At 52.2% G+C, this 22,059-nt stretch overlaps 8 protein-coding genes and 1 non-coding gene across 9 annotated transcripts; 2 read left to right on the top strand and 7 right to left on the bottom strand.

Annotated features, from left to right (window-relative positions):
* Window positions 1–193: 193 nt before the first annotated feature.
* pst2 (putative NADH-quinone oxidoreductase Pst2) lies at window positions 194–1,530 on the bottom strand. Its single transcript, XM_067624294.1, has 4 exons — window positions 1,262–1,530; window positions 1,098–1,183; window positions 627–1,023; window positions 194–548 (listed from the first exon to the last, which is right to left on the bottom strand). The coding sequence occupies exons 1-4, from the start codon at window positions 1,286–1,288 to the stop codon at window positions 447–449; spliced, it is 612 nt and encodes a 203-aa protein (XP_067482190.1). The 5' UTR covers window positions 1,289–1,530; the 3' UTR covers window positions 194–446.
* Window positions 1,531–2,351: 821 nt separating this feature from the next.
* yth1 (cleavage polyadenylation factor RNA-binding subunit YTH1) lies at window positions 2,352–3,499 on the bottom strand. The gene is made up of 2 exons (XM_067625697.1): window positions 3,403–3,499; window positions 2,352–3,343 (listed from the first exon to the last, which is right to left on the bottom strand). Exon 2 carries the CDS (start codon window positions 3,208–3,210, stop codon window positions 2,446–2,448), a length of 765 nt encoding a protein of 254 aa, XP_067482189.1. The 5' UTR covers window positions 3,211–3,343; window positions 3,403–3,499; the 3' UTR covers window positions 2,352–2,445.
* Window positions 3,500–4,412: 913 nt separating this feature from the next.
* On the bottom strand, window positions 4,413–5,116 carry ASPBRDRAFT_40183 (uncharacterized protein). The gene is made up of 2 exons (XM_067624293.1): window positions 5,067–5,116; window positions 4,413–4,806 (listed from the first exon to the last, which is right to left on the bottom strand). The coding sequence occupies exons 1-2, from the start codon at window positions 5,096–5,098 to the stop codon at window positions 4,638–4,640; spliced, it is 201 nt and encodes a 66-aa protein (XP_067482188.1). The 5' UTR covers window positions 5,099–5,116; the 3' UTR covers window positions 4,413–4,637.
* Window positions 5,117–5,816: 700 nt separating this feature from the next.
* Window positions 5,817–7,209, top strand: ASPBRDRAFT_193627 (glycoside hydrolase family 18 protein; the record flags this gene model as incomplete). Its single annotated transcript, XM_067620649.1, has 4 exons — window positions 5,817–5,998; window positions 6,049–6,121; window positions 6,188–6,422; window positions 6,554–7,209. 4 exons carry the CDS (start codon window positions 5,817–5,819, stop codon window positions 7,207–7,209), a joined length of 1,146 nt encoding a protein of 381 aa, XP_067482187.1.
* Window positions 7,210–7,621: 412 nt separating this feature from the next.
* Window positions 7,622–9,425, bottom strand: ASPBRDRAFT_467494 (DUF3712 domain-containing protein). Its single transcript, XM_067625704.1, has 4 exons — window positions 9,118–9,425; window positions 8,565–8,980; window positions 8,370–8,491; window positions 7,622–8,293 (listed from the first exon to the last, which is right to left on the bottom strand). Exons 1-4 carry the CDS (start codon window positions 9,228–9,230, stop codon window positions 8,009–8,011), a joined length of 936 nt encoding a protein of 311 aa, XP_067482186.1. The 5' UTR covers window positions 9,231–9,425; the 3' UTR covers window positions 7,622–8,008.
* Window positions 9,426–11,729: 2,304 nt separating this feature from the next.
* ASPBRDRAFT_193625 (uncharacterized protein) lies at window positions 11,730–14,147 on the bottom strand (the record flags this gene model as incomplete). The annotated part of the gene is made up of 2 exons (XM_067620648.1): window positions 11,730–11,880; window positions 11,938–14,147. The coding sequence occupies 2 exons, from the start codon at window positions 14,145–14,147 to the stop codon at window positions 11,730–11,732; spliced, it is 2,361 nt and encodes a 786-aa protein (XP_067482185.1).
* A 3,012-nt stretch (window positions 14,148–17,159) lies between these two features.
* Window positions 17,160–18,123, top strand: ASPBRDRAFT_193624 (uncharacterized protein; the record flags this gene model as incomplete). The annotated part of the gene is made up of 2 exons (XM_067620647.1): window positions 17,160–17,621; window positions 17,707–18,123. 2 exons carry the CDS (start codon window positions 17,160–17,162, stop codon window positions 18,121–18,123), a joined length of 879 nt encoding a protein of 292 aa, XP_067482184.1.
* On the bottom strand, window positions 18,102–20,112 carry ASPBRDRAFT_172404 (DUF1776 domain-containing protein). Its single transcript, XM_067619727.1, has 4 exons — window positions 20,041–20,112; window positions 19,636–19,978; window positions 19,417–19,580; window positions 18,102–19,354 (listed from the first exon to the last, which is right to left on the bottom strand). Exons 1-4 carry the CDS (start codon window positions 20,071–20,073, stop codon window positions 18,512–18,514), a joined length of 1,383 nt encoding a protein of 460 aa, XP_067482183.1. The 5' UTR covers window positions 20,074–20,112; the 3' UTR covers window positions 18,102–18,511.
* A 951-nt stretch (window positions 20,113–21,063) lies between these two features.
* ASPBRDRAFT_t71 lies at window positions 21,064–21,137 on the bottom strand. Its single transcript has one exon. It is a non-coding gene; the product is annotated as a tRNA-Val (tRNA).
* Between the last annotated feature and the right edge of the window lie 922 nt (window positions 21,138–22,059).

The following is a 22,059-nucleotide window of genomic DNA, read 5'->3' as shown; positions in this document are numbered from 1 at the left end:
GATACTTCGCTCTTTAACTACTGCATCCATAATCGGAGTTGTGACTACAGACAACAATTACAGCACATTCCTTGAGCCAGAAATATATATTTTATATATGTATATTTATAGATTATGGTTCTGTTCTATTTATATTATGGGAATCACATCACAAGAACAAGAGACCCAGTCCTCCGAATTAAACGCCAATATCCAAAACCAACCCGGTCGAAGCAAAGCAAGGCACGAATGAAACTGCAGGGTATCAAGAGTAAACCGATTTACATGATGGTGCACTTCTTAGGCAGACCACATGGTCCCTCGTTACTCTTGTCTGCATCACTCGCTCCCTGAGCATTCTGGGCTGGCGCAGGCTTGGGCTCCGGAGTCTGAGTCGTCTGTTTTTGCGATGCTGCTGCGGCCGTCGCAGGCTGCGACTCCGACTTGGCCTGCTCACTATCATGTAGTCAAGCGAACTTGTGGGCAGCAACGTGCTCGTAGAAGGCCTTGCCCTGGGCCTCAGCAACCTCGATCTCGAGAGCGGAGGGCTGGCGGGAGCCGTCGGCACCCTGTAACGAAATGCCATTAGTATTGCTGTTGCAGACAGACACAGTCCAGGAACAGTTTATCAGGAGAGAAAAACTTACGGCAAAGGTACCAGCACCCCAGGCGCTACCACCGTGGACCTCGTTGAGGTTGGCCAGCTGGGCGAAGACGGTCTTGTAGCCGAGAGGGACGTAGACGAAACCGTGGTGGGCGAGAGTGCTCATGGCAGCAAGGCAGGTGGACTCCTGGCCACCACCCTGGGTACCGGTGGAAACGAAGAGACCGGCGTACTTGCCCCAGTAGCCACCGGAGGCCCAGATACCACCAGTGCGGTCCCAGAAGGCCTTCCACTGGGCGGGGAAGTTACCGTAGCGAGTGGGGATACCGAACAGGACGGCGTCGTACCCAAGGAGAGTGTCGGCCTCGGCAACGGGGTAGCTGGACTTGGGGGGAGCGTGCATCTTAGCCAGAACCTCGTCGGAGAGGGTCTCAGCGATCCTAGAAGGTAGTTATATGTTAGTCACCGTGACAATTGCGAGTTGACTCAAAATATTGCAGCCCATTGAACATACTGGTAGATGTCGGCGGAACCGCCAGCAGCCTCGATACCCTTCTTCTCAGCCTCAGCCAGCTTCTGGATGTGGCCGTACATAGAGTACTACAATAAGTTGGCTTGTTAGTCATGCGGGTTTCCAATAACTCTGGTAAAATCACAATAAAGTGGGGCTTTACTCACGAAGACGATAGCGATCTTGGGAGCCATGGTGATGGTTGGGGGTGGTGGGGTGAATCTGGCGGGTGTAGAGAAAGAAAAAGAGGCACAAGGAGGACAAGACTGTTGTCAAGGAGGTTGCTTCTGGAGAAGAAAAGAAGAAGACAAGCAAATGGGACCGGCCATGGTAACCAGACTTTATAGCCTCGAGAGGGAGGGGAGCTCCGCAATTCTCAGCAGCAGCAGCAAGCTTCTTCTCACTCAGCGTTTGGCAAGCATCCGTAATCGATTACCTACTGTAGGGACCCTGGCTCTCCGGCACGCTGATTGGTGTCGAGGTACCTAAAAGTGGATGGCCCAGAGCCACTCGTTGCGATGCCATCCAATCAATCGCGATAGTGGAGCCTTACGGATCATTGACAAATGGAGCTCGGATGGACTCGACCGGCGCTGAACGATCTCTTATTCACCATCTCATAAGCCCCTCTCCCCTTCTCCCCGTGGGAAGTAGGAAGAGAACTGGAGACTCTCCTTCAACGGCACGGATTTGATCCCCCTTCCTTTCGGGAATTGAAGGCCCCCGATGAAGATTAGAAGATCCTGACAAGCTGCTTTTTCATCTTTACTAGGGATGCCACTGTCTGTTCGCTGGGCTGGCAGTCATGATGTCATCTGGAATTCACCCAGTCACTATCCACTTAATGCAATCTCTCTCACATCTCTGCTTTGGGATGACTGGTCTTTCTTTGTTGTAGGATTTGCTGCTGGTCCTCGATTCCCTATCTACGGAGTAGTATCTACAACAGCCCAATCGAGCAGGCTAATTGGCAGCGGAAATCCGTGCACGGTCTGGCTAGACCCCCCATCGACTCCCGTTCCCGGCGTCATATTAGATTGCCCTGATGTTTATAGTAAACACAATATACCCAATCACGCAATCGAAGCACCAACTCTACTTCTTCATCATTCTTCTCGCATTCGTTCATTCATTCATTCTTCTATCTACCTCTTATGTATGTGAGGATACATGACAAACGGAATCCAAATGCAACCATGATAGATCTAACCGTGTAAAATAAGCGTAAACATGCCTCTCAGCTGGGTATCTTGACAATTTTGTAAGCTCAAATCTGCAAAACAAATACAACCATCCCCCTTTCCCCTTTCATCATCATCATCAACAACATCTTCATCTTTTGTTTCTTCGTCTATCCGCGCCCACGCCCCCGGTACCGACCTCGCATGAAGCCCCCACCACGACCGCGCTCACTCCTCCACTCCCTCTCACGTTCCTTCTCTTTCTCCTGCTCCTCCCGAATCAACGCCCGTTCCCGTTCCAGCTCTTCTTCAGTCTTCTCGACCCGGATCTGCGGACGAGGAAGGTTCTCCGACCAGCGGGGGTGAGCATCCACGCAGGCCTTACCGTCCGGACAGAACCCAGCCAAGTAGTATTGACACAGACGCCGACGAACATGCCGCTTGGCACACAGGGGTCCCAGCTCGCAGAATCCCCGGTCGTAGTGTTCACAGGGGGGCAGGCGCGCCTGCTCCCGCACATGCTGATACAGGCAGTCATCGCCGTTGGGACAGTAGCCGGACCGTGAGAAGGACTGGCATTCCGGCATGCGGCGGAGGTTGTATTCATGCAGGTACTCGCACTTGAGACCCTTCTTGCAAAGTCCCTTGAGGAAATGCTTGCAGACCAGCGATCCATGTGTAGTTGAGGGTGCTAAGCCCGAGGCGGTGGTTGTCGACGTGGTGACACGCGATGGGGTCGGATGGCGATCGGGACAAGCTGGTCCCAGAGGGCAGTGGCCTTCACTGTAGGCTTTGCAGACGGGCACATCACTGGCGAGGCCGAAGCCATAGCTCTGGCGGAGGAAGGGAACAAAGGAGAATTCGTCAAAGCTCGGATCGCGGGGGCTGTTGGAGGTGAGCACGCGTGATGCTGCATGGCTCACGTCTGCCGTCATGGTGATTGGCTTGGGGTTGGACGACAAGAGGGTAGAAAGGATAGAGAGGTAGGAGCAGGAGCTTCTCGCTCGTCGACACGTTTAGAGCGGAGGTCCTTGCTTTGTTTGCAGTCAATCAGATGACTGAAGTTGGCTAAGATGTAGACCCAATTAATGCCCTATTGCCTCGCGAAATGTTTGGCACCCTCAGACACTTAGCATATGGAAGAGAGTAAATTTGAAGAATGATCAGTCTCCATCGGATGAGTCCAGATGAGCGACTCCGAGCCTTGAAAGGGCAGTATGTTGAAAGAGGAAGGCGGTGGCAAATATAACATGCTTATTCAGCAATGCCATGGAAGTCTATCGAACCATGTAACTAAATGACTTATTATTAGATCGCATGAAGGAGCAGAATAATCAAGAATCGTAATCCGAAAAGCATCTACTAGTCACATCTACAGTAAGATCGGGCCCATCCAAAAGGGATCCCTCGACGATGCTTATTCCCCGCCCTTGTTTGGGCACAGTCAGCCATCCATGCTGCAGCGAGACGCACCCCGTCTTTCCTTGATGGTTGACGGCAGCCTGGGGGAGCGCCGGGCCCAGGTGCAGCAGGCAGGCCAATGGGTACGTTTCCCAAGCGCAGGCAAGCCTGGCTACCCCTGCATACGAGCATTCCTACAACTTACGGGATCACATGGTCCGTTGCTCGATGGGTCTGACGCCCGACTCCCTGCTTGACTGAGAGAAAAGATGCGTGTGGTACAGTGTAACTTGGAAATGGGGAACAGCCCGGGGAGTAACCCAGATCCGATGGACAGCGCAATCTCAATGTTCTCATGCTTTTCTCCTCCTCCCTTTTTCCCATCTTTCTATTTCCCTTCGTAGTTGAATGACTTCAGCAACAATATCGGGCGGTTGTCGGCGCTCCGGAGCGGCTCCTGTCGCTAGCGAGTAACACGCCGGAGAAAAAGTGTACTTGACGCTAAGAACCCGAGAAGTGTCTCACCCCTCCTCATGCTCGGTGTCTATTCGCTCGGGGATCAGATGCACATCCAGTATGGATGAATGGTCTCCCACTCAGCATCAAGGTATTTGAGTCGCGGTCCTTCATGCGGGGATGGGGCGTCACTAGTCGTCCGCGGCTGCGTCTCCCCCACAACCAACATTTCCCTCAGACGAGGGTACGAAAGGGAAAGAAAAATAAGGAAAAAAAGCAACGACGGTGGGAACTCTATCTGCAGCCATAAGGAAATAGTGGGCAAAAACTGCATTTTTTCCAACCCAGTCGATCCCCCAGTCCGATCCGGAACAACCGAAGCGAATACTTCATAAGGGATTATTGAGCATCTCCCCCATCGTGGCCAATCGCTGCCATGCTGAGACGTCCTAGCATTCGGTCTGGGTATATTGCATCAGCAGTCGATCGCTGAATTGACCTCTCCTCAGTCAGATTCAATAGTCCCGTGCGACGAGTCTATAATCTCATCGCGAGCTATTCGGGTTTTGGCAGGAAAGGAGGCTTGGTGACAGACGCTACTGTCATTGGACTTTTGAAGGTCTCGAAGCCACCAGGATCTCACCGGAGAGTATCGAGAGGGTAAGAACCGGGCCCTAAAAAAAAACCTTAGCAAGCCGCGTCCTCTGGCCGGTACACCAGATGAAGGGGGAGAACATCCCGGGGCGACCAATGACCAAGACGATCGCTTGATCTGCTCCTCCGACCTGGGAATCTGGGACAGCAAAAGGCGGGGTGACAACGTTTGGACCGTGTCTGGGGCTGTGGCTGGTCATCATCAGATGCTCCCATCGTCGGATGTTGATCTGATTGACCAGCCCAAGCCAATGCTGATGGAGGAGGGGGGTTTACCGACCGAAATAGGCCCCTAACCTTAGCAGCCTGCATGACAAAGCTGCATAGGATGTTGCCTGCAAATTGGCCGCATTGCAACCCTAGAGACGAGAGAAATACGTTAGTAGTACGTGGTAGGGTACAGGGAAGGGGAGTTGTAGAAAAGCCAAGTCCTCGGATCGTGAAAAGAGTGGGATGATACTGATGTAGCCACTGCGTCGGGTCAACTCAGTGGTTGTACGTGGTTTTGGCCGGAGGAACGAAAGAAGCAGCTGTCGTTGTCGTTGTCGTTGCTGTTGCTGTTGCTGTCGCTGTCGCTGATGCTGCTGGATCATCCTGGTTGCCTTCTTTCCTTTCTGCCAGTCCATCCATCGTCAGTCCCGTCGCAGTGTTTCTCCCGTTGCTCCTGCTCCTCCTGCTGCAGATCAAAGGGTTTAAATTGCTCAAGACCTCAGCAGAAAAAGAAAACACCACTGCCACATTGATCGTACGATCCCTTGCCCTCCCCAAAAAACTCGCGTGGGGGAAGCAGATCAATAAGAAAAAGAAAACAAAAAGTCCCCAAATTGCATCGCCAGACCAGGCACTCCCACACGTGACGCTGGCTATTCTGGGGCTTGTTCGTCTTTAATCCTCGCATCTCAATCTTAAGCTTATTTTTTTGTATTTTGACCTCACATCCTGGTCTTGAGAGAGTCAATCCTGCCCCCTCTAGTTCTACTGCACCTTCATCCCCCTTTCTTCCCCCCTTCTTCCACCACTACTACCGGCCATGCCGTTCTCCGGCTCCTCGATCTTCCCGCACTGGCGGCGCAAAGCAGCCGAACGCTCCAGTAATAGCTCCTACGAGGTGCCCTTTTTCTTGAACGCTGCCTATTATCCCAATTGGAGGATATACCGGAAACAGCCCCCGTCGGCCCTCCGATTGGGCTTCATTTCTCATATCTTCTACGCGTTTGCATGGTACTAGTAACCTCAAGTCGGCACCATGCTGATGGTCCCAGTCCATACACAGAGACAGTTGTTAACCAGCCTGCTTTCCTCGTTCACAGGGTCAAAGAAGATGGCACCGTTTATGTAACCAGTCCTCTCTCCCCATTATGAGGGGCTGATCTCGCTGACAGGACATGACTTCATAAACAGCTCAGTGACGAATGGGCCGATGCGCAAATGCCCGTCGACGGCACCAACGGCTGCCTGCGGGCCTTCGCGCAGCTGAAGCCGCAGTATTCCAAGATGAAACTCATCCTTTCAGTCGGAGGAGGCGGCAAGGGCAGCGAGAACTTCGCCCAAGTGGCCCGCAGTCAATCCCGCACCGAGACGTTTTGTCGGAGCGCGAGGGCGCTGGTGGACCAATTTGGTCTGGATGGCATCGACGGTACGTGTGATCGTTCCGAGCCCCTCCCCCCTTATCATCATGGATGCGTCATGTCAGTATCTAGTACGCAGAAAATAAGGTAGAATTGTGTGCATGCCCTAAGGCTAACCAACCCTGTGTTGGCCCAACAGTGGACTGGGAGCACCCCTCCGACCCACAAGAAGGATCGGACTATATCCGTCTGCTGGCGCGACTGCGCGAAGTCCTCCCGGCCCCGCGTTATGTTCTGGCCTCCTGTCTCCCAGCTGGCCCATGGGCTCTCCGCAACATCGATCTTTCCAAGGCGCAACTCTATCTTGACCTGATCAATATTATGGCGTATGATTTCTCGGGCCCCTGGGAGAACCAGACGGGTCATCAGGCCCAGCTCTTCAGCAAGCATCCCTCGGCCATTTCATGCCAAAATTCCGTTTCGTACGTGCTCAACCAGGGCGTCGACCCCAAGAAGCTTCTTCTGGGGATCCCCGCATATGGCCGCTCGTTCCTGGGTAGCAGTGGAATTGGTCAACGGTATGTGGGCTGTGGCGGTGAAGACGGCGTCTTCGACTATAGCCAGCTGCCGCGACCGGGAGCCAAGGAGCATCACGACAGCAGCCTGGGAGCAGCATACTGTGTAGGCGGGGATGGCGGATTTGTCACGTACGACACGCCCCAGACAGTGCAGCAGAAGGCGAAGTTCGTCACGAAGATGAAGCTGGGTGGGTTATTCTATTGGCATATTGGAGGCGATGCGCGGGGACCGCGAAGTTTGATTGAAACGGGGTATAACACGTTGCATGATATGTAGTTTTTCCTTCGTCCCATTGTCAGTATAGTCAAGATTGGGCATTTTCTTGTGGAAGGGGAAAGTAAGAGTCAAGACGAAGAAAAAGAAAGGCCAAAAAGTTATACCAGGGGAGAGATATCCAAAAGGAGGCACACGTGACATTCTGTTTTTTAGCCATTGTTATTCTGATCGAGACGAAAGAGAAGAAAGCGAAAGGGAGCGACAAAAAAAAAATGAGAACGATATTCTTAAGGTATGTCATGACAAACAAATTATCTCGCTTAAGCATCCCAGCTGGGAAGATGAGACAATCGTTGCATTCCTTGATAAGCCCCTGCCTTTTCATAGGGGGTTTCACCATGTAACCACCAAGTAGTAGCATGCAGCAAAGCAATGTCTGTGCATCCGCAACTATTATCTAATTAACCTATCTCATTCCTTTATTTCCCACTCCATATATTAGAGTAGTAACGTAGCAAATGTTAGATGATTATATCATAGATTATTACATATACTAATACTAATACTTATACTATACTATACTAGGTGACAATTACTTAACCTAAAACCAACGATGACAACAAGTCCAGCTCTCATCCATCCATCCATCCATAAAAGCACATGGGAATCACAACATCATCGTAAGTAGTAAGCCGTAAGCCATATATAAACAAAGAACGAACATCTTTCGAGTATCCCAACCCCCCACATATATCTCATGCAAGGTATCCCCAACAAAGAGAAAATCAGTCCGTGAAACAAGAGAATACAGACTTTTTATCTGTAGAGATAAAACTGCTTAACAAGTCTGAAGCTGAGATCAACCGCCCAATGCCTGGGTCACGTTCAATTGGACCTGCAGCTTAAGCGATGCCAGCGCTTCCTCAATGTAGAGGAGGGGCTGGTTGTTGTAGACGCTCGCGTTGCCGGTGATGTCGATGGGGAGCATCATGTCCGGGTAGCTGCTTAGCATGCCGGCGACGGTGAGGGTGCTGACGTTGGCGGTCATGGGGACGGTGTTGTTGCCCGGGTTGATGGTGAGGTCGTAGATGAAAGCCTGGCCGATGGCGGTGTTGTTGACCTCCAGGTTGAGGGTCAGGTTGCCCTGTTTGGATGTTGGGTTAGTGGGGATGCTGGGTATGGTGAATTAGGGGAAAGGTGGAGTGGGGGGTGTTGCATACCACGGCGATGCTGATGTCAGAGGGGTTGGGGATGTAGACGGTTCCTTTGGAGTTGGTGCCGTCTGTGTTGTTGGTTCCAATTGACATGTCCACGAGGTCAAAGCCCGAGAGCTTGTTAAGGCCTAGACCGGAAGATATGGGTCAGCGGGCTGTAAAAGGTAACTTTAAATATGGTGGTGAATGAGGGGAGCTTACCCGTCACCATGGCGGTCTTGTTGTAGGTGACAGTGGTCTTGGGTAGACCTCCCTGTTTTAGCTTGGGCTTGCCGTAGACATTGAGAGGGAACTGCTCGTTCAGGATGGCGGCCTTGCAGAACTCGGCGAATGCCGTCTCGTTGGTCAGGTTCGCACGCTGGTTCACATCGATGACAACGCCATTGTGGCCGTTGAACTGGGGAACCTGAACGTGGGTGAAGACAGCGTAACCCAGCAGACTGATGGCTGCCGAGAAGGAGTAGAAGGTTGGGTGGAAAGAGCTGTTGGATCCAATGACCTGTAGTTGGTGAAGGTCGAAGGATGAAGGGGAGGGGTCACTGATGATCATCGATGTGACGGTCAGGTTGGAGTCATTGACGATGTGTTGAGCCATCTTGGGGTATCCGACATAAACTCTGTTTTCCCACGCATGACATGTAAGTCGGAGATTGGATAACGGATAGGGGGCGGAGGGAGACTTCTTTTGCCTTAATAGGAAACTTACACAGGAAGCACCACCACAAGAACAATCACGATCAAGGCGATGACATACACCCACCACCATCGCTTGAAGTGCCTGGCCACGCGAGAGCCAAAGCTAGGCTTGGCCGCGGCCACGGCCACACCGGCACTTTCAATCACTTCGGGTTTGCTGTCGCTGGCCATCTTGGTTGCAATGCGCCGCTATTTCAGGTCGTACCGAACCTCTTCTCAGACACAATGGACCGACGATGTCGGTGTGACAGTGGCGGGGATTTCTCCTTTCCGCGAGGACCGAGCCGAGGAATGTGGGATGGCTAGCACAAAGGCTGTCTCTACACAGAGACGGGTCTGAGGACTTGGGGGCTTGATTGAAGTAGACGAGCTGCGACGAGGTCAGTCACGGACAGGCGGGTACGGGAAGAAGTACTATATATGCGGCCACCATGGTGCGACAGCAGCAAAGATACATACCCACTGGTCTGGTCAAGTGACGGACAAGTGCTATGCAAGACCGACAATCGATAGGGTTGAAGAATGACCACGGAACCCAAGACACCGAATCAAGGGAGGAAAGGGAGGGAGGGGAGAGGAGAAGAACCCACAATCAGCCAGGACAAGGGAGAGGAATAAAAAAAAAAAAGGAAAACAACCGGATCTACCCCCCCTGCCCGAACGCTAGGTAGCTAGCTAGATATATCTTCTAGATGTCCCCGAGAAGAAAGAAAAAATAAATAAGAAAAAATAAAAAGAGCTGAGACCATCACATGTCTGGTTTGAGCAACCTCGATAGTCGATCAGGTCTGCACACCGCAGGCCATACTAGTGCACCACCAGGGCGTGAGACGGCGCGGACGAGACATGCCGCTACTGACCCTAGTAGAAGAGTTGTAACGGCGTAGGTTGAGGGGCGAGCCACCAAAGAGACGCCATGCCAGGACCCAGTATGCGGGAGGACGATCCAGATAATGAGGACAAGATCCATTAGGCCCGGCCCCGCGCAAGGACCATGGCCAGCTTGAGTTTCGCATGGAGCTACACACACACACACACACACAGTGGGTAGGTTAGATCAGGCATTGTTCATTATCGATGATGATGAAGACAGCGATGCACCTGCAAATCCTGCTTGAGGATGCAAGTGAACCGAGGCAAGAGGTGAGCCATCGCATCATCCCGATGCGAGTGATTGGAGGAGGCGCACGAGGAGGAAGAGGAAGAGGAGGAGGAGAAGGAGGAGCGAAGTGTGAAGTGTGAAGGGCTAATGCAACCCCCCAATTTCCCCCGGACGATCAGGGCAGCTTTGGAGTGGGACCAAATGCCGGCGCGATGCCAGAAGGTCAAGCTAAGGCTGGCTTTCTTCCTGTTTGGGCCATTAGGCCTGCATCCCATCGCCACTCTTTCTCTGCTTTGGGCCAATTCTCCGTGGGCTGCGCTCGAGCACCGGCCAATCGCCCGACTTGGGCTTGGACTAAAGAACCCCCGGGGTTTAATATCGCCTGCCAATCAACCGAGCCGGTCACGACGGTAAGTCCGGAGTTCTGGTGCATTCGTGATGGATTGCATATTAGCTTAACACAATTTCTTTTGGTCGAATTGGAAGCTGAGGCCGGCAGGAAGGAGGGGAAGGTTTCTTAGCCTGTTCCCCCGCTTAGTAGTTAGTCTCCAGCCAAGCCACCCGGTGATCCAACTAACTGAATAGTCCGTTGACTGGGTGCCCCCAATCATCTCACCCACCATGGCACCAAGAGCCAAAACAGCTATTCTTCCCTAGCTGGACACTACATTGCGGGTAATTCTCTTTGTCTCTCCTCTCCCCCCGGGGGTTCGTCGCCACTGGGGGCATCGGTTTAATAATTGATCACGCTGGATCGGCAATCACTACTAACTTCTCACTGGCCAAGGTATCCAAAAGCATATCCAAAACTCGATCCATCAGTTGATGGATGAATATCCGATTATGTAGCAATTCCTCGTGAGTATCATCAGGTATGATCTCGGTCGACACACAAATACACAGCTATCTCTAACAAGAAATAGAAAGAATGGTATTACAGGAGTCAAAAAAAGAAAAAGGGAATGGAAAAGGTCCCAACGATTGAACATGGACAAGTGTCCACGGAAAAGAAGGAAAAAGAGGAAGAAGTGGAGAAATGAAAATGGTTATGAAGGGAAGATCCACAAAACGAAGGGAAGGGGGAAATAGTGTTGAATTCGAGAAGAGAAGAAAAGAAATATCACACAGTGATGAGAAAATGATGGGTATCCAAGAAACGAATATCGCTGCTTGCAAATTGGAACGAGTAGTCAAGCGAGAGCCACTTGATCCGGTGTCCAAGATGTGGAGCAACTAGCAAGGCCTGCTCAAGGAGAAAAAGGAAAGGTGCAAATAAATAGCGCGAAATGAGAAGGGGAAAAAGCAAAGAAAAGGGAATAGTGGCAACCCACAAATGGGTCCAAACGATTGAAACGAAGTAGAATAGAGGGTTTCTTCCTCATCCGGCAGCAAACGATGCGTGCTGATGCCGACCAGAGATACTGAATGGTTGAGGAAGGACAGCGATATATCAATGGGAAATCATGCCAAGACCCAATGTAGAACAAGCCTTCTGCTCTTCTTTTTGCTGACAAGATCAAGGGTGCAAACAAGCCCTCGGGTCGACCACGAGGGCACTGCACACCCGCCTATGCTTCAGCTGCAACCGACTTCTTGCGGTGGAAAAGGCTGCGGGTTCGGGATTTGCTGCGTTGTTTCTTCTCAGGAGTGCTGCCAGGCTGGCCCCGACCACGCGAGTTCGAGCTGGACTCTTCGTCCATGTACTTGTCCTTGTAGATCCTATCAAAGCTGGGTTAGACCCACCCCAACCATAGCCGAGCCGGTGGAGCAACTTACCAACTGTTCCCAACCATACTGATGCCCTTCGCTTCCGCCTGCCGGTAGAATTTCGCCGCTTTCTTCAGGTCCTTCTTGCATCCAATTCCTTCGGCGTAGCAGAAGCCGGCCTCCGCTAGGGCATCGCCGTCGCCCCATTGGCCCGCGATCTCGAAGCAACGCAGGGCTAGGGACTTGTCCTGCTCGATACCCCATCCGTTCAGATGGCTCACTCCGAGTTCGTAGATACTCAAGGCAAACTGCGCCCGATAAGCCTTCTGTAGCTCCTTAGCGCGAGCGGGAATGGTCGGGTTCGAATCGTCCATCAATTCGATACCAACGGAATCCACCGCCTTGCGCAACCACTGCACACCCTCCCGTTGATTCGGTCGCATACCCCAGCCATGTCGACAAGCCAATGCGTAAAGTAACATTCCGGTCGGATGGTTCTGCTTGGCCGCAATGCGCAGGTGATACGTCGATTCATTCAAAGATCCTTTCTCGTGGCATTCGATACCCTTAGTCACATGCTCATCTGCAGTAATCACGGCCGATGATGTCGTGTTTGTCCGGGCGGTTTGCGGCCGAACAGTGGATTCAGAACCTGCAGAGGAAGTGGCATCGGTATGATCTACCTTCGGAGCCTCTGCTTCCCGTTGTTCCGTATGAGTATGTTCGCTGGGAGCAACCTCGGGAGGCGCGGGCTCGGTAGGCGCGGGCTCCGCATGAGATGGCTCAGGCTCAGGCTCAGTCTCAGTCTCAGGCTCGGGAACGGGAGGGACCGCTGAAGATGGTCTGACTTCTGGAGACGGCGGAGTTTGTTGAGGCAGAGGGGGCTCTGGAGTCAACAACTGACGAGCGGAAGCGGGAGACTCATACATCGAGCGCGTCCTCGAGGTGAAAGAACCCTGGTGGGAGGGGGAGGGTGACGGCGTCCTTGCGCACTGGGGGGGTCCCGCCGTGCTGTGCCGAGTTGGGCTCTCAAACAGCGGCTCCTGCCACTCAAAATGAGGCGTTTGGAGGCCGGAGAAGACCACCGAATCCCTCGAAACCGCACGTCCCCGAGGCAGCGAGTACTTGGCATAGGTGTAGTGAGAAACAGCAGAGGACGGGTCTTCGTTGGGATTGATGGGCATGTCTGATGGCGATGGTACCATGATGGGACTAGGCTTGTGTCCACGATTGAGGGCGCCTTGCGAATTAGCAGCCGGCGGTTCTGGCGAGCACCTGGGACCAGGGGCAGAGAGACTCGTGCTAGACCGACTCAAGGGACGCGAGAAGTTATAGGGCCGTTGAAGGTAATTACCCGCGTTTGAAGTTTCGGAGCTCATGGACGGCGACCGGGGGTGCGAGCGAGTCACGGACGAGGACATCGAAGAGTATGGCAGTGATACGGCACTGCTGGCGGACATCTTTCGGGGCTTTGAGAACGTCGATCCAGCATTCGAGCTGCTGTAGTCGTCGTCGGAACTCTCAGGCTGTCCTGCTCGAGAACTACTCGATGGCCTAGACAGTGGCGATCCCGGGGGTGCTAGGCCTCGTGGAGGAATGTTCAAGCGAGAGACAGAATCAGTCGAAGAGGTCCGAGAGGGTGCCACCATCGAGACGCCCAGCGAAGGAGGCGGACCACCCGGAGTAAGGCCAGTGGGGGAGACTGCATAAAACCGAGGAGGGCCCTCCGGCGGAGCTTCGGGTGCGCTGTGTGAGGACATGGCATCCTCGGGTGATACGGCGCGTGGCAGGTCAAGGGCGTTTATGCTCGGCTCCTTTTTCGGTGTCGTATCTTCGTCCTCCTCGAGGTAATCTCCCACTTCGCTGGCCAGGTGCGACACCGCACTCAGACGAGGATGTTCCGACTGCGGGCGAAATTTGGGTTCCTCCACCTCGGGGCTTAGTTTCTGCGTAGGTTGTCTTGACAGCTCATTGCGTCTACCGTGACCTCTTGCGCTGGTGGAAGAATCGCTCGACGATGGGGATCGAAAATAGCCGGGGCGAGGTTGCGAGAGAGAACGAGCGACGCTGGACGGAGGCAGTCTGCTCATGCGCCGGTTCCTCCGCGCCGATTCCTCCAGTTGACGAGCCAAAAGCCGACCTTGGGCGGCGAAGGCATCGAGCGGGGAGAGCGCAGGAGGGATTTCACCATCATAGTGCTCAATGCGTGGAGACGGAGCCCCGCTGCGAAGGACATCGTGGGAGGGAGAGCGGTGTTCAAATTTGGGCCGGGAGGCCATGGTTTCTATTCAGGTGTTCGACGATTTGTCTTCAAAGGATAGAGAGATGTTCGATCTCGTTTCTGGGAGTCAAGACAGGAACCGCACGTAAGGTCGGGTCTAATTGATTAGATCATTAAACCACTATGGACGGGCGAGGGGTTCGATGGTGCAATCGCGTTGCATGAAGAATGTGGGATGACGGAGTTTGGAATGGGGGGGGGGGGGGGAGTTGGCAGCGCTTGATGCTCTCTACACACACCCACACTGGTAAGCCGAAGGCGCGCAAAAGAACAGTCTCCGAAGCACCACACAGCTGACAGGTGCGGACAAAAGGAGGGGGCGGAAGACACAAAAGGAATGACAGCCCCGGGAAAGAAGATAAGCAGGAGGGTTAGAGAAGAGAAAAGAAGCGAACGAACAGCTCCGAACAGTAGATGGTAGATAGATGTATGTGGATGTGTGAGGCTGTAGAAGAGCCGGAGGGGGGAACAGGCGCCCAATTGGTGTGGGTTGTTGGTGTGATGATGGTTTTCCCCGGCGGATAACACTCACTACTAATCACTACCACCGCTATATGCGTAGTAGGGAGTGATAGGCGGTTGAACAATCAACGAGTTGACAGTCCAAGAGTCGTCACACAAAGAGACCATGAACAGGCATTGCGGAGGGAGAGAGGGGAGAGGGAGAGAGGCGGGGGGGTATGTGGTGGGAAAGAGAAGGGAAAAAGGGACCAAGAAGGAGGCAGATTGAAGCGAGCGAAACTGGACGAGCGTGTGAAGGACGTTTTGGCCATTTGATCAGGTTCGAGGCAGGAGGTTTCGTTACTTTACTTTACTTTACGCCCTGACGATCCCCAAACAAGGACCGTCGTTCTGGGCGTCTCCACGCGGAGGGGAAGAAAAGAACGGTAACGCCATTACCGACGGGTGCCAGGCAGTGTCGCCCCAATCGCCCCTGCTGCTGCTGCCCACAGGCCCATTCTTTCAGGGGTTGCCGTTCCCCCCGTTACATACCCATACCGGACAGCTGACAGTTCCTCGGTCTTGGCCTCCACCCAACTGCAGGCGGATCTGTACCATACCTCCATTACACCACCTTTTTTGGTTTTTATTTTACCGGGGCGAAGTCAGGGGCTTGCATTACTATTGTTTGCTTTATCGAAGCATTATTGATGCCCGGACTCTCCAAAGGTACAAAAGAGAGTTTACTATCGAGCACGGGGAAAGCCTGTCCGTCGGGGGATGACCAGCTTCTAGAAGGCAAATAGCATTCTCGACAGTCGACACATCATGAGTCTGTCTGTCTATTCCGTAAATGGCGTCGCTCGATTGGTGTCGTGTTAGTGGTTCAGCCTGAGTCGACAGTGGAGTCTGAACCGCACCGTGGCTCTGCGATGCTATTTATATTCGCTTCTTTTCCCCCTGCAAATTTTCGTATCCCAACCTTGGAGCACCGCTGCTGATTCGTTCATCGCGTACCATGGGTTCTTCCCTTCCAGGTACCATTTGTTGCTCCAACGACCGTTCGTTTCGTCTCCCGGCTAGTGTTATTATTGCGATAGTCGCCCGTTGACTAGCCAGCCGGTCTCTATGGTGCAAGGAGGCAGATCTTGTCTAAGATTTTGGGTAGATGCTTTCCACCTCTTTTCCATCATCTTCATCTCTCGTGAGAAATCCAGAGAACCAGTCTGACGCAAAAGATGACTACCATCTGGAACAAATGTCTCATCTGACTGCATTTCTATCCCTTGGACCTCTTTTAGTAGAGACTATGCTTTTGATTGAGTCTAGTATCTATTCCGTACTAGCTAGTTCACTTGGCTGAAATGAGCGGCATCGTGAGGGATGCGCGTCCTCAGCATTAACGCCTGAATCAAAGGGAGTCTTAGCCATCCCACATCATCGCCAAGGATGAGGATTAATCATTCGATGACGATGGTGTTTGATGTCTTGGTGATGCTTTTCTTCGTGTCCCCTCCGTAAGGACCCAACAATTGGCCCCGGGGCAGGTGCTCCTTTTGTCAGCTGGTCCGGAATCAGGCACAACGTTGCGGGAACGCCAAACAGTCTAAAAGGATCGCTTGCCAGTGATGATTGGTGCGACAATTAAGACGCTGGAGCATCGGGAAATTCTACCGCTGGGCCTCCGACCAGCTTCCTCTTAAACTTTTCCACAAGTCCATCTAGTCTAGTCGTCCATTATCAATAGTAATAATATCGGCTGCCTGAGGTACACATATAGCTCTTGTCAGGCCCTACCCAAGGTTGACACTCATTTGAGTCCATATTGAACCTTACGGGTTCGCGCCTGGTATCACACCTGCTTACTATTGAGCAATCTGTGAATGTCGGCAGGAAGCCCCGCCCGATCTTATCATAAGATCGACTGCTTGCTTAGCAGGAGAGATAATGAACAGGGATGTTCCTATCCTGCAGCCAATCTTGTTCCTGACATTCAGTGGCTGGCAAATAGCGCAAGGGAACCCGACAGCCGTTGGAATGTCTCCATCCACTGCAGTGACATAAAACGGATTCCGTGGGAAGGGGAATAACTAATATAAATTGAATAAGAAAAAAAAATCTCTTCAACCTCACAGACCACTCTCCCTATTGTGAGCTAATTGAGGTACGGAGGAGCAGCGGAGACGACCATACTTCGTCGTGTCCAATCATGACGCACGCCAGGCCGACTAAATGAGTAACTCGGCCACGCTCCGCAGAAGCTTAGGCGTTAGCAGCATTGAGTCTAATCAAGTCGAGATGATCAGTCGTTCAGGAGAAGAATGTTAATGTGAAGGGGGAGGGGACGTGTGAATTTTGACAGGGACAAAGGACGAACCTTCCACCAATCTCTTTGTAAAACATCTCTGGTCGCCCGTCCCTTGCGCTTTGTTCAGCCCTCCATATCGAGCAAATCCCCATGTCTATCACCACCCCATGAGACAACTGAGCACACAGCCCTAACTAGTTATACTATATACACGCACGCGACACCGCGACAGCCAAGCCCAAGAGCGTGGAGCCCATCAAAATGCTGAACCGATTGAGAAATCGCTCCCTCTACGACCTCCTCCACGTCGATCCCTCTGTCGACCGTGCCCACGTCTACGAAACCTCCTGGCTTCTCCCTCCCCTGCCCTACGCCATTCTCCGCGGCACCATCTCCCTCTACATCTTCACCAGCATCTTCTTCATCTGGGGCTGGAGCGGCACTCATGGCGATCGCGCAGAAATCGGCGAGAGCTTCAGCTACTTCACCTGGCTCACCTACTGGGGACTAGGATTCTACATGCTCTTCGCCTCCATCCACACAGCCTGCTATGCATTGAAGGGCCACTCAGTCCTCTTCGACCGCTGGCCTCGCGCTCTTCGCGCCCTTCACGGTCTCTTCTACGCCACCGTCACTACCTACCCATTCCTCGTGACCGTCGTCTTCTGGGGAATCCTCTACTCGGGACCTTGGTACACCGTGACATTTAGCGGATGGCAGAATGTAATACCTCCTCCTCCTCCTCCTACTTTCCCTGTCCCCATTCCCCAAAAGACTCATTCTAAAAAAAAAACTAAATAATATACAGATTTCCCAACACGGCCTCAACTCCCTCTACGCTCTATTGGAAATCGTCCTCCCAACCACAGCCCCACACCCATTCCTCAGCTTCCCCGTTCTAGTCTTCATCCTTCTTCTCTACGTCTCCCTCGCCTACCTCACCTACCACACTGAGGGGTTCTACACGTACTCTTTCTTAGATCCCGGTCCACATGGCGAGAAAAGCGCCCATGTGACGGGTTACTGTTTCGCTATTCTGGCGATTATCCTCGTTTTCTTTTTGTTCTCGTGGTGCGCTATTTGGTTGAGGCGGAGAGTGACGGGGGGCAAGGTGAAGAGATCCGTTTATGATCGGGATTATGCGGGTGCTGGTGTTGGGGGGTCATTAGAGGCGGAGGGTGGTGGTGGTGAGGATGTTGGGGTGGAGATTATGGGGGAGAAATAAGGTATTTACTAAAGTGTCTGTTTGCTGGATTACTTGTGGAGGAGATGGCACTTAGTCGTGTGGAGTGTGCGCGGATGTAATGTGATGTGATGTATGTGGTTAATGTGATATCCCAAAAGTTGAGTCGAATCAATGGGGAAGAGCAGTGGTGATTATACTAATGAATACGGGGGTGTGACTATCATCTTATACAGATACAGATGCCTAATAACTACAGAAGAATTACATGTAGTTCATAAATCCCTCATATAACAAACTACTTTCTGTGAAGAAGGTGCTGACAAGGAATGTCAATATGACGCGTTAGAAAAGAAAAAGAGAAGAGATGATATCATTTAGCAGTACTCCGTATCAAAAACCCCCAATCATTAATAATATACTTGCGCCATTATACCTTCTCCCAGCTCGTCTCGCTACTCCCTCCACTTCCATTCTCCCCAGGTGTTTGCTGTCCGGTCCGCAACCCCAGCATCCATCCTACCAGGCCAGCAGGAACCCACTCGCCGATGAAGTGGTATGACCGTGCCCCCCGACCAACATAAATCACCGGGTTCTTAGCCACCCTTCGGCCGAAGATATCCTTCGACGGCGGGTCCAGTGCGTCCATGACAGCGTAGTGTAGAGCCCGGGCCGGCGATCCGCGAATCGTGCTGGGCCCGGCAGATGCGGCGGGTCGCTGTTCGATGCTGTTGAGATACTGCGAGGCGTACAGGGATCGCTGTTGCACACTCCAGGCGAGGACTTCCGTGCCGGTGATGTGGCTCTGGGCGTTGCGATACTGCGGACCCAGGTCGATGTTACCGAGCTTGAGTTCCACAACGTCAATGTTGTTTTGTTGTAGGAGGCTGAGTTCCCTGCGCAGGGAGGTTGCGAACCCTGACAGTGCGCGAGTGGTGGCGACTTCGGGACCGGTGAAGGGAGCGGAGAGGGATGAGGAGATGGACGGGTAGGCGACGACGATGGTGCTGTTGGTGTTGCGGAGGGTGAGGAGAGGAAGGAAGATCTGGGTTGTGAGGATGGGAGAGAGGAGACGGGTGTTGACGGTATCGATCCAGGAAGAGGGTGGGATTGTAGCCACGGGGCCGGAGGCGTAGTTTGTAGAGGGCACGAGGATGAGGCCGCTGAGTTGGCAGGTGTGCGGGGGCACGCCGGCCATGGGCGACTGAGGTCGAGAAATAAGGGAGTAAATCTCATTTAAGGAGGGGTGGATGTCGGATGGCGAGGAAGGTGTCTGTTCAGATCGATATTGTCAGCTTCGCGCCAGATTCCTGCGAGGCGACTGGTTGCACTTACAGCTGAGAGATCCAGCCAGAGAGCTTTAATATCTGCACGATTTTCCGACTGCACAATATGCTCCTCCTCTGCGGACGTGACTGTCACGTAGACTATGTATCCTCGACGTTCCAAATCGGCGGCGATCGCTCTGGTCATCGGTTCATGGGGCGACCCGGCGACGACTGTCGCATCGATTAGTTTGCGGGAATGTATAAGACAAGTGGGAGGTATCCATACCCACTATTTCCTTCCGAGCTCCATTTCCAGCTCGCCTGGCTCTCCGTCGCTTCCCATTCAGCTTCTTATTCCCATAGTACAGCACACAGCTGGTGCCCAAGAAGGCGATGATGGCTGCGCTCCATGCTCGGTTGCGCAAAACCCAGCTGTGCACGCGATCAACAACACCTCGCGGTATAGGCGGGCTTGGGCGTTTCCGGGATACAGGTCGAACGGAGGTAGGTAGCCATGACTGGCTGGAGAGGGTATCGCGGAGTGCGTTGGCTGCGTGGTCCACTTGTCGGTCGATCGACTCGGCGACTTGGAGGGAATATCTCCTTACGTCATGCGGTATCGAGGCAAGCTGGAGAATAGGGAAACGTCAGTACAAAGGTGGCAAGCAGAGGGCGCATGCTACCAACTCACATAGTCGAAGAAGAACTGGTCGTCACTGGTCATGATGATGTTGTCTGCACTCAGGAATCCGAGCTGTCTGAGTAAAAGAGGTTGATGAAGATTCGCCGGCAATGCAGAATCCGATTCTTATCGGCGGGCGGGTCACATGAGCCTTTCCGCCCTATTGGAGCGCCCGGATCTATACGGCTGTACGCCGGTTGATATTGAGCGCTGCAGTGTTTACAACAAGCATGTGATGGGTCTATATGGTCTATTAGAAGCTTTCGGCATGCATTGAAGGGTGTTCCATAATTATGAGGTGAACACCGACGGCAGTCGTGCAAATATGTCTTTGATCTAGGGTATGTATTATTGTCTACAACAAATGGATAGCTAAGCTCTTTGGCTGGAATCATAGTACCATTGAACCACTAGTATTACTATCAGGTTAGAGTTACCATGCTAGAGAAACTGACTCTACGCCCTGCCGTATGTTACTAGCATAGCTAGGACTGGCTCCTTGATGAAACACCCGTAAGATCCTGGTCAACAGCACGGATATGGGTGGCTTAGAGGGTATAAGGTCGGGAGCGAAATGTATACAAGGAAGATCCCTTGACTATTTATATACCTATGAACATTACCAGCACTTTTCGCTACCGAGTGAGCCATATATAATAAGTAAGTTGAATCCGTGCTAGTTTATCGCCGTGTTGGAATAGTCCGGACACATGACAGGGAACAAGTGACCTGCTTGTGAGATGTAGGGAACACTAAAGAATCACATGGAGTAAGGAAGCTCATCGACGTCTCTGGAAAATACAATGGAGTGATCTATCGGCTGTATTTCGTGGTAATCTTTGTCTCCAACCATGCTATAAGAAATATGTTTAGGATACCAATACACACAGACACGCTTCCAAACTTTCTGTGGCGATCAATGTAGATTGTGCCAAAGAGATTGATCCATTATGAAGATGCAATTGATTCAGCCTAACATCCCTATCTGTATCCCCGTCAAGCAGGCAAAAAATGATGGGGTAGAAAAAAGTATGACCAGACTGGGGCTCGATCCCAGGACCTTATCGGTGTTAACGATACGTGATAACCAACTACACCATCCAGCCAACTTGTTGAAGATATGGTATATCTTATAACAGTATAGAGCAAGTTAAGTCAATCAGTTTGGCTAAGTGCACCTGTCGCAGTCAAACATGCGACACCCCCATTTATTTGCTCCTCTGTATCACTGCAACCATCATGTTCGCCGCGTAAATAAGCGAGCCTTCGAAGCAACATTTTGTGCTAACCATGTATTACATAAGATGTCTTGGGTTCAGCTCAACTGGCTTGGCGTATTCGTGATTCTGATCTGCCAAGCGCGATTGGAAGGCAGCTGCTTGAGAAGTATATGTTGTAGCTATGTGGTTGAAGTAGGAGATAAGCTCTGCCTACCTTTGTCCTGTTTCCTCGTACCTGTGAAAGGAGCTCCGGTCAGGTGCTACTCTAGATCTGTCGCACACTCTTCATGGCCTCCATGCGTGATCAGCCATCAAGCGAAACGCTGCAGCATTGCCATCAGCTGTAGGGGAGCGCCTTGCATGCCCTGAACCTAAACGACTGTCTTTATCACCGACAATCAACACAGAGGAAAGAATTTGTGTCAGACACCAAAGGTGCCACGAAAAAGTTTGCGGAAGAGAAAAGTTCCGTTCATCTTTCATGAAGTATTGGCAGGGGCCCACCGGGCTTTGGACTATGCTCTTTCAGCCTTGAAAAGTAGATCGCAGAGAAATGGCATTGTTCGGTCATAATTCAAGCAAGGCAATCTAGAATCTCCTGTACCTGATCTAACAGTTTGGTCATCAAAGGCAGCCAGCATGATCCGCTCAGTCAATACTTCACCGCAAGTTACGATCAGTCTCAAATTACTGGTCAACCATACAAACGATGTCTGCGTTGAATGACAGTTGCCTCGTCCATGGCATAATATTATGCTTCCAGCCTTATTGCTATCACAACAAGGGGAACGTGTCTGCTCCATGCTAA

This window comes from Aspergillus brasiliensis (genome assembly GCF_001889945.1).
Source record: "Aspergillus brasiliensis CBS 101740 unplaced genomic scaffold ASPBRscaffold_3, whole genome shotgun sequence".
Lineage (NCBI taxonomy): Eukaryota > Fungi > Ascomycota > Eurotiomycetes > Eurotiales > Aspergillaceae > Aspergillus > Aspergillus brasiliensis.
The sequence above is the reverse complement of the archived record's forward strand: the minus strand, read 5'-3'. Positions and strand labels throughout refer to the sequence as shown.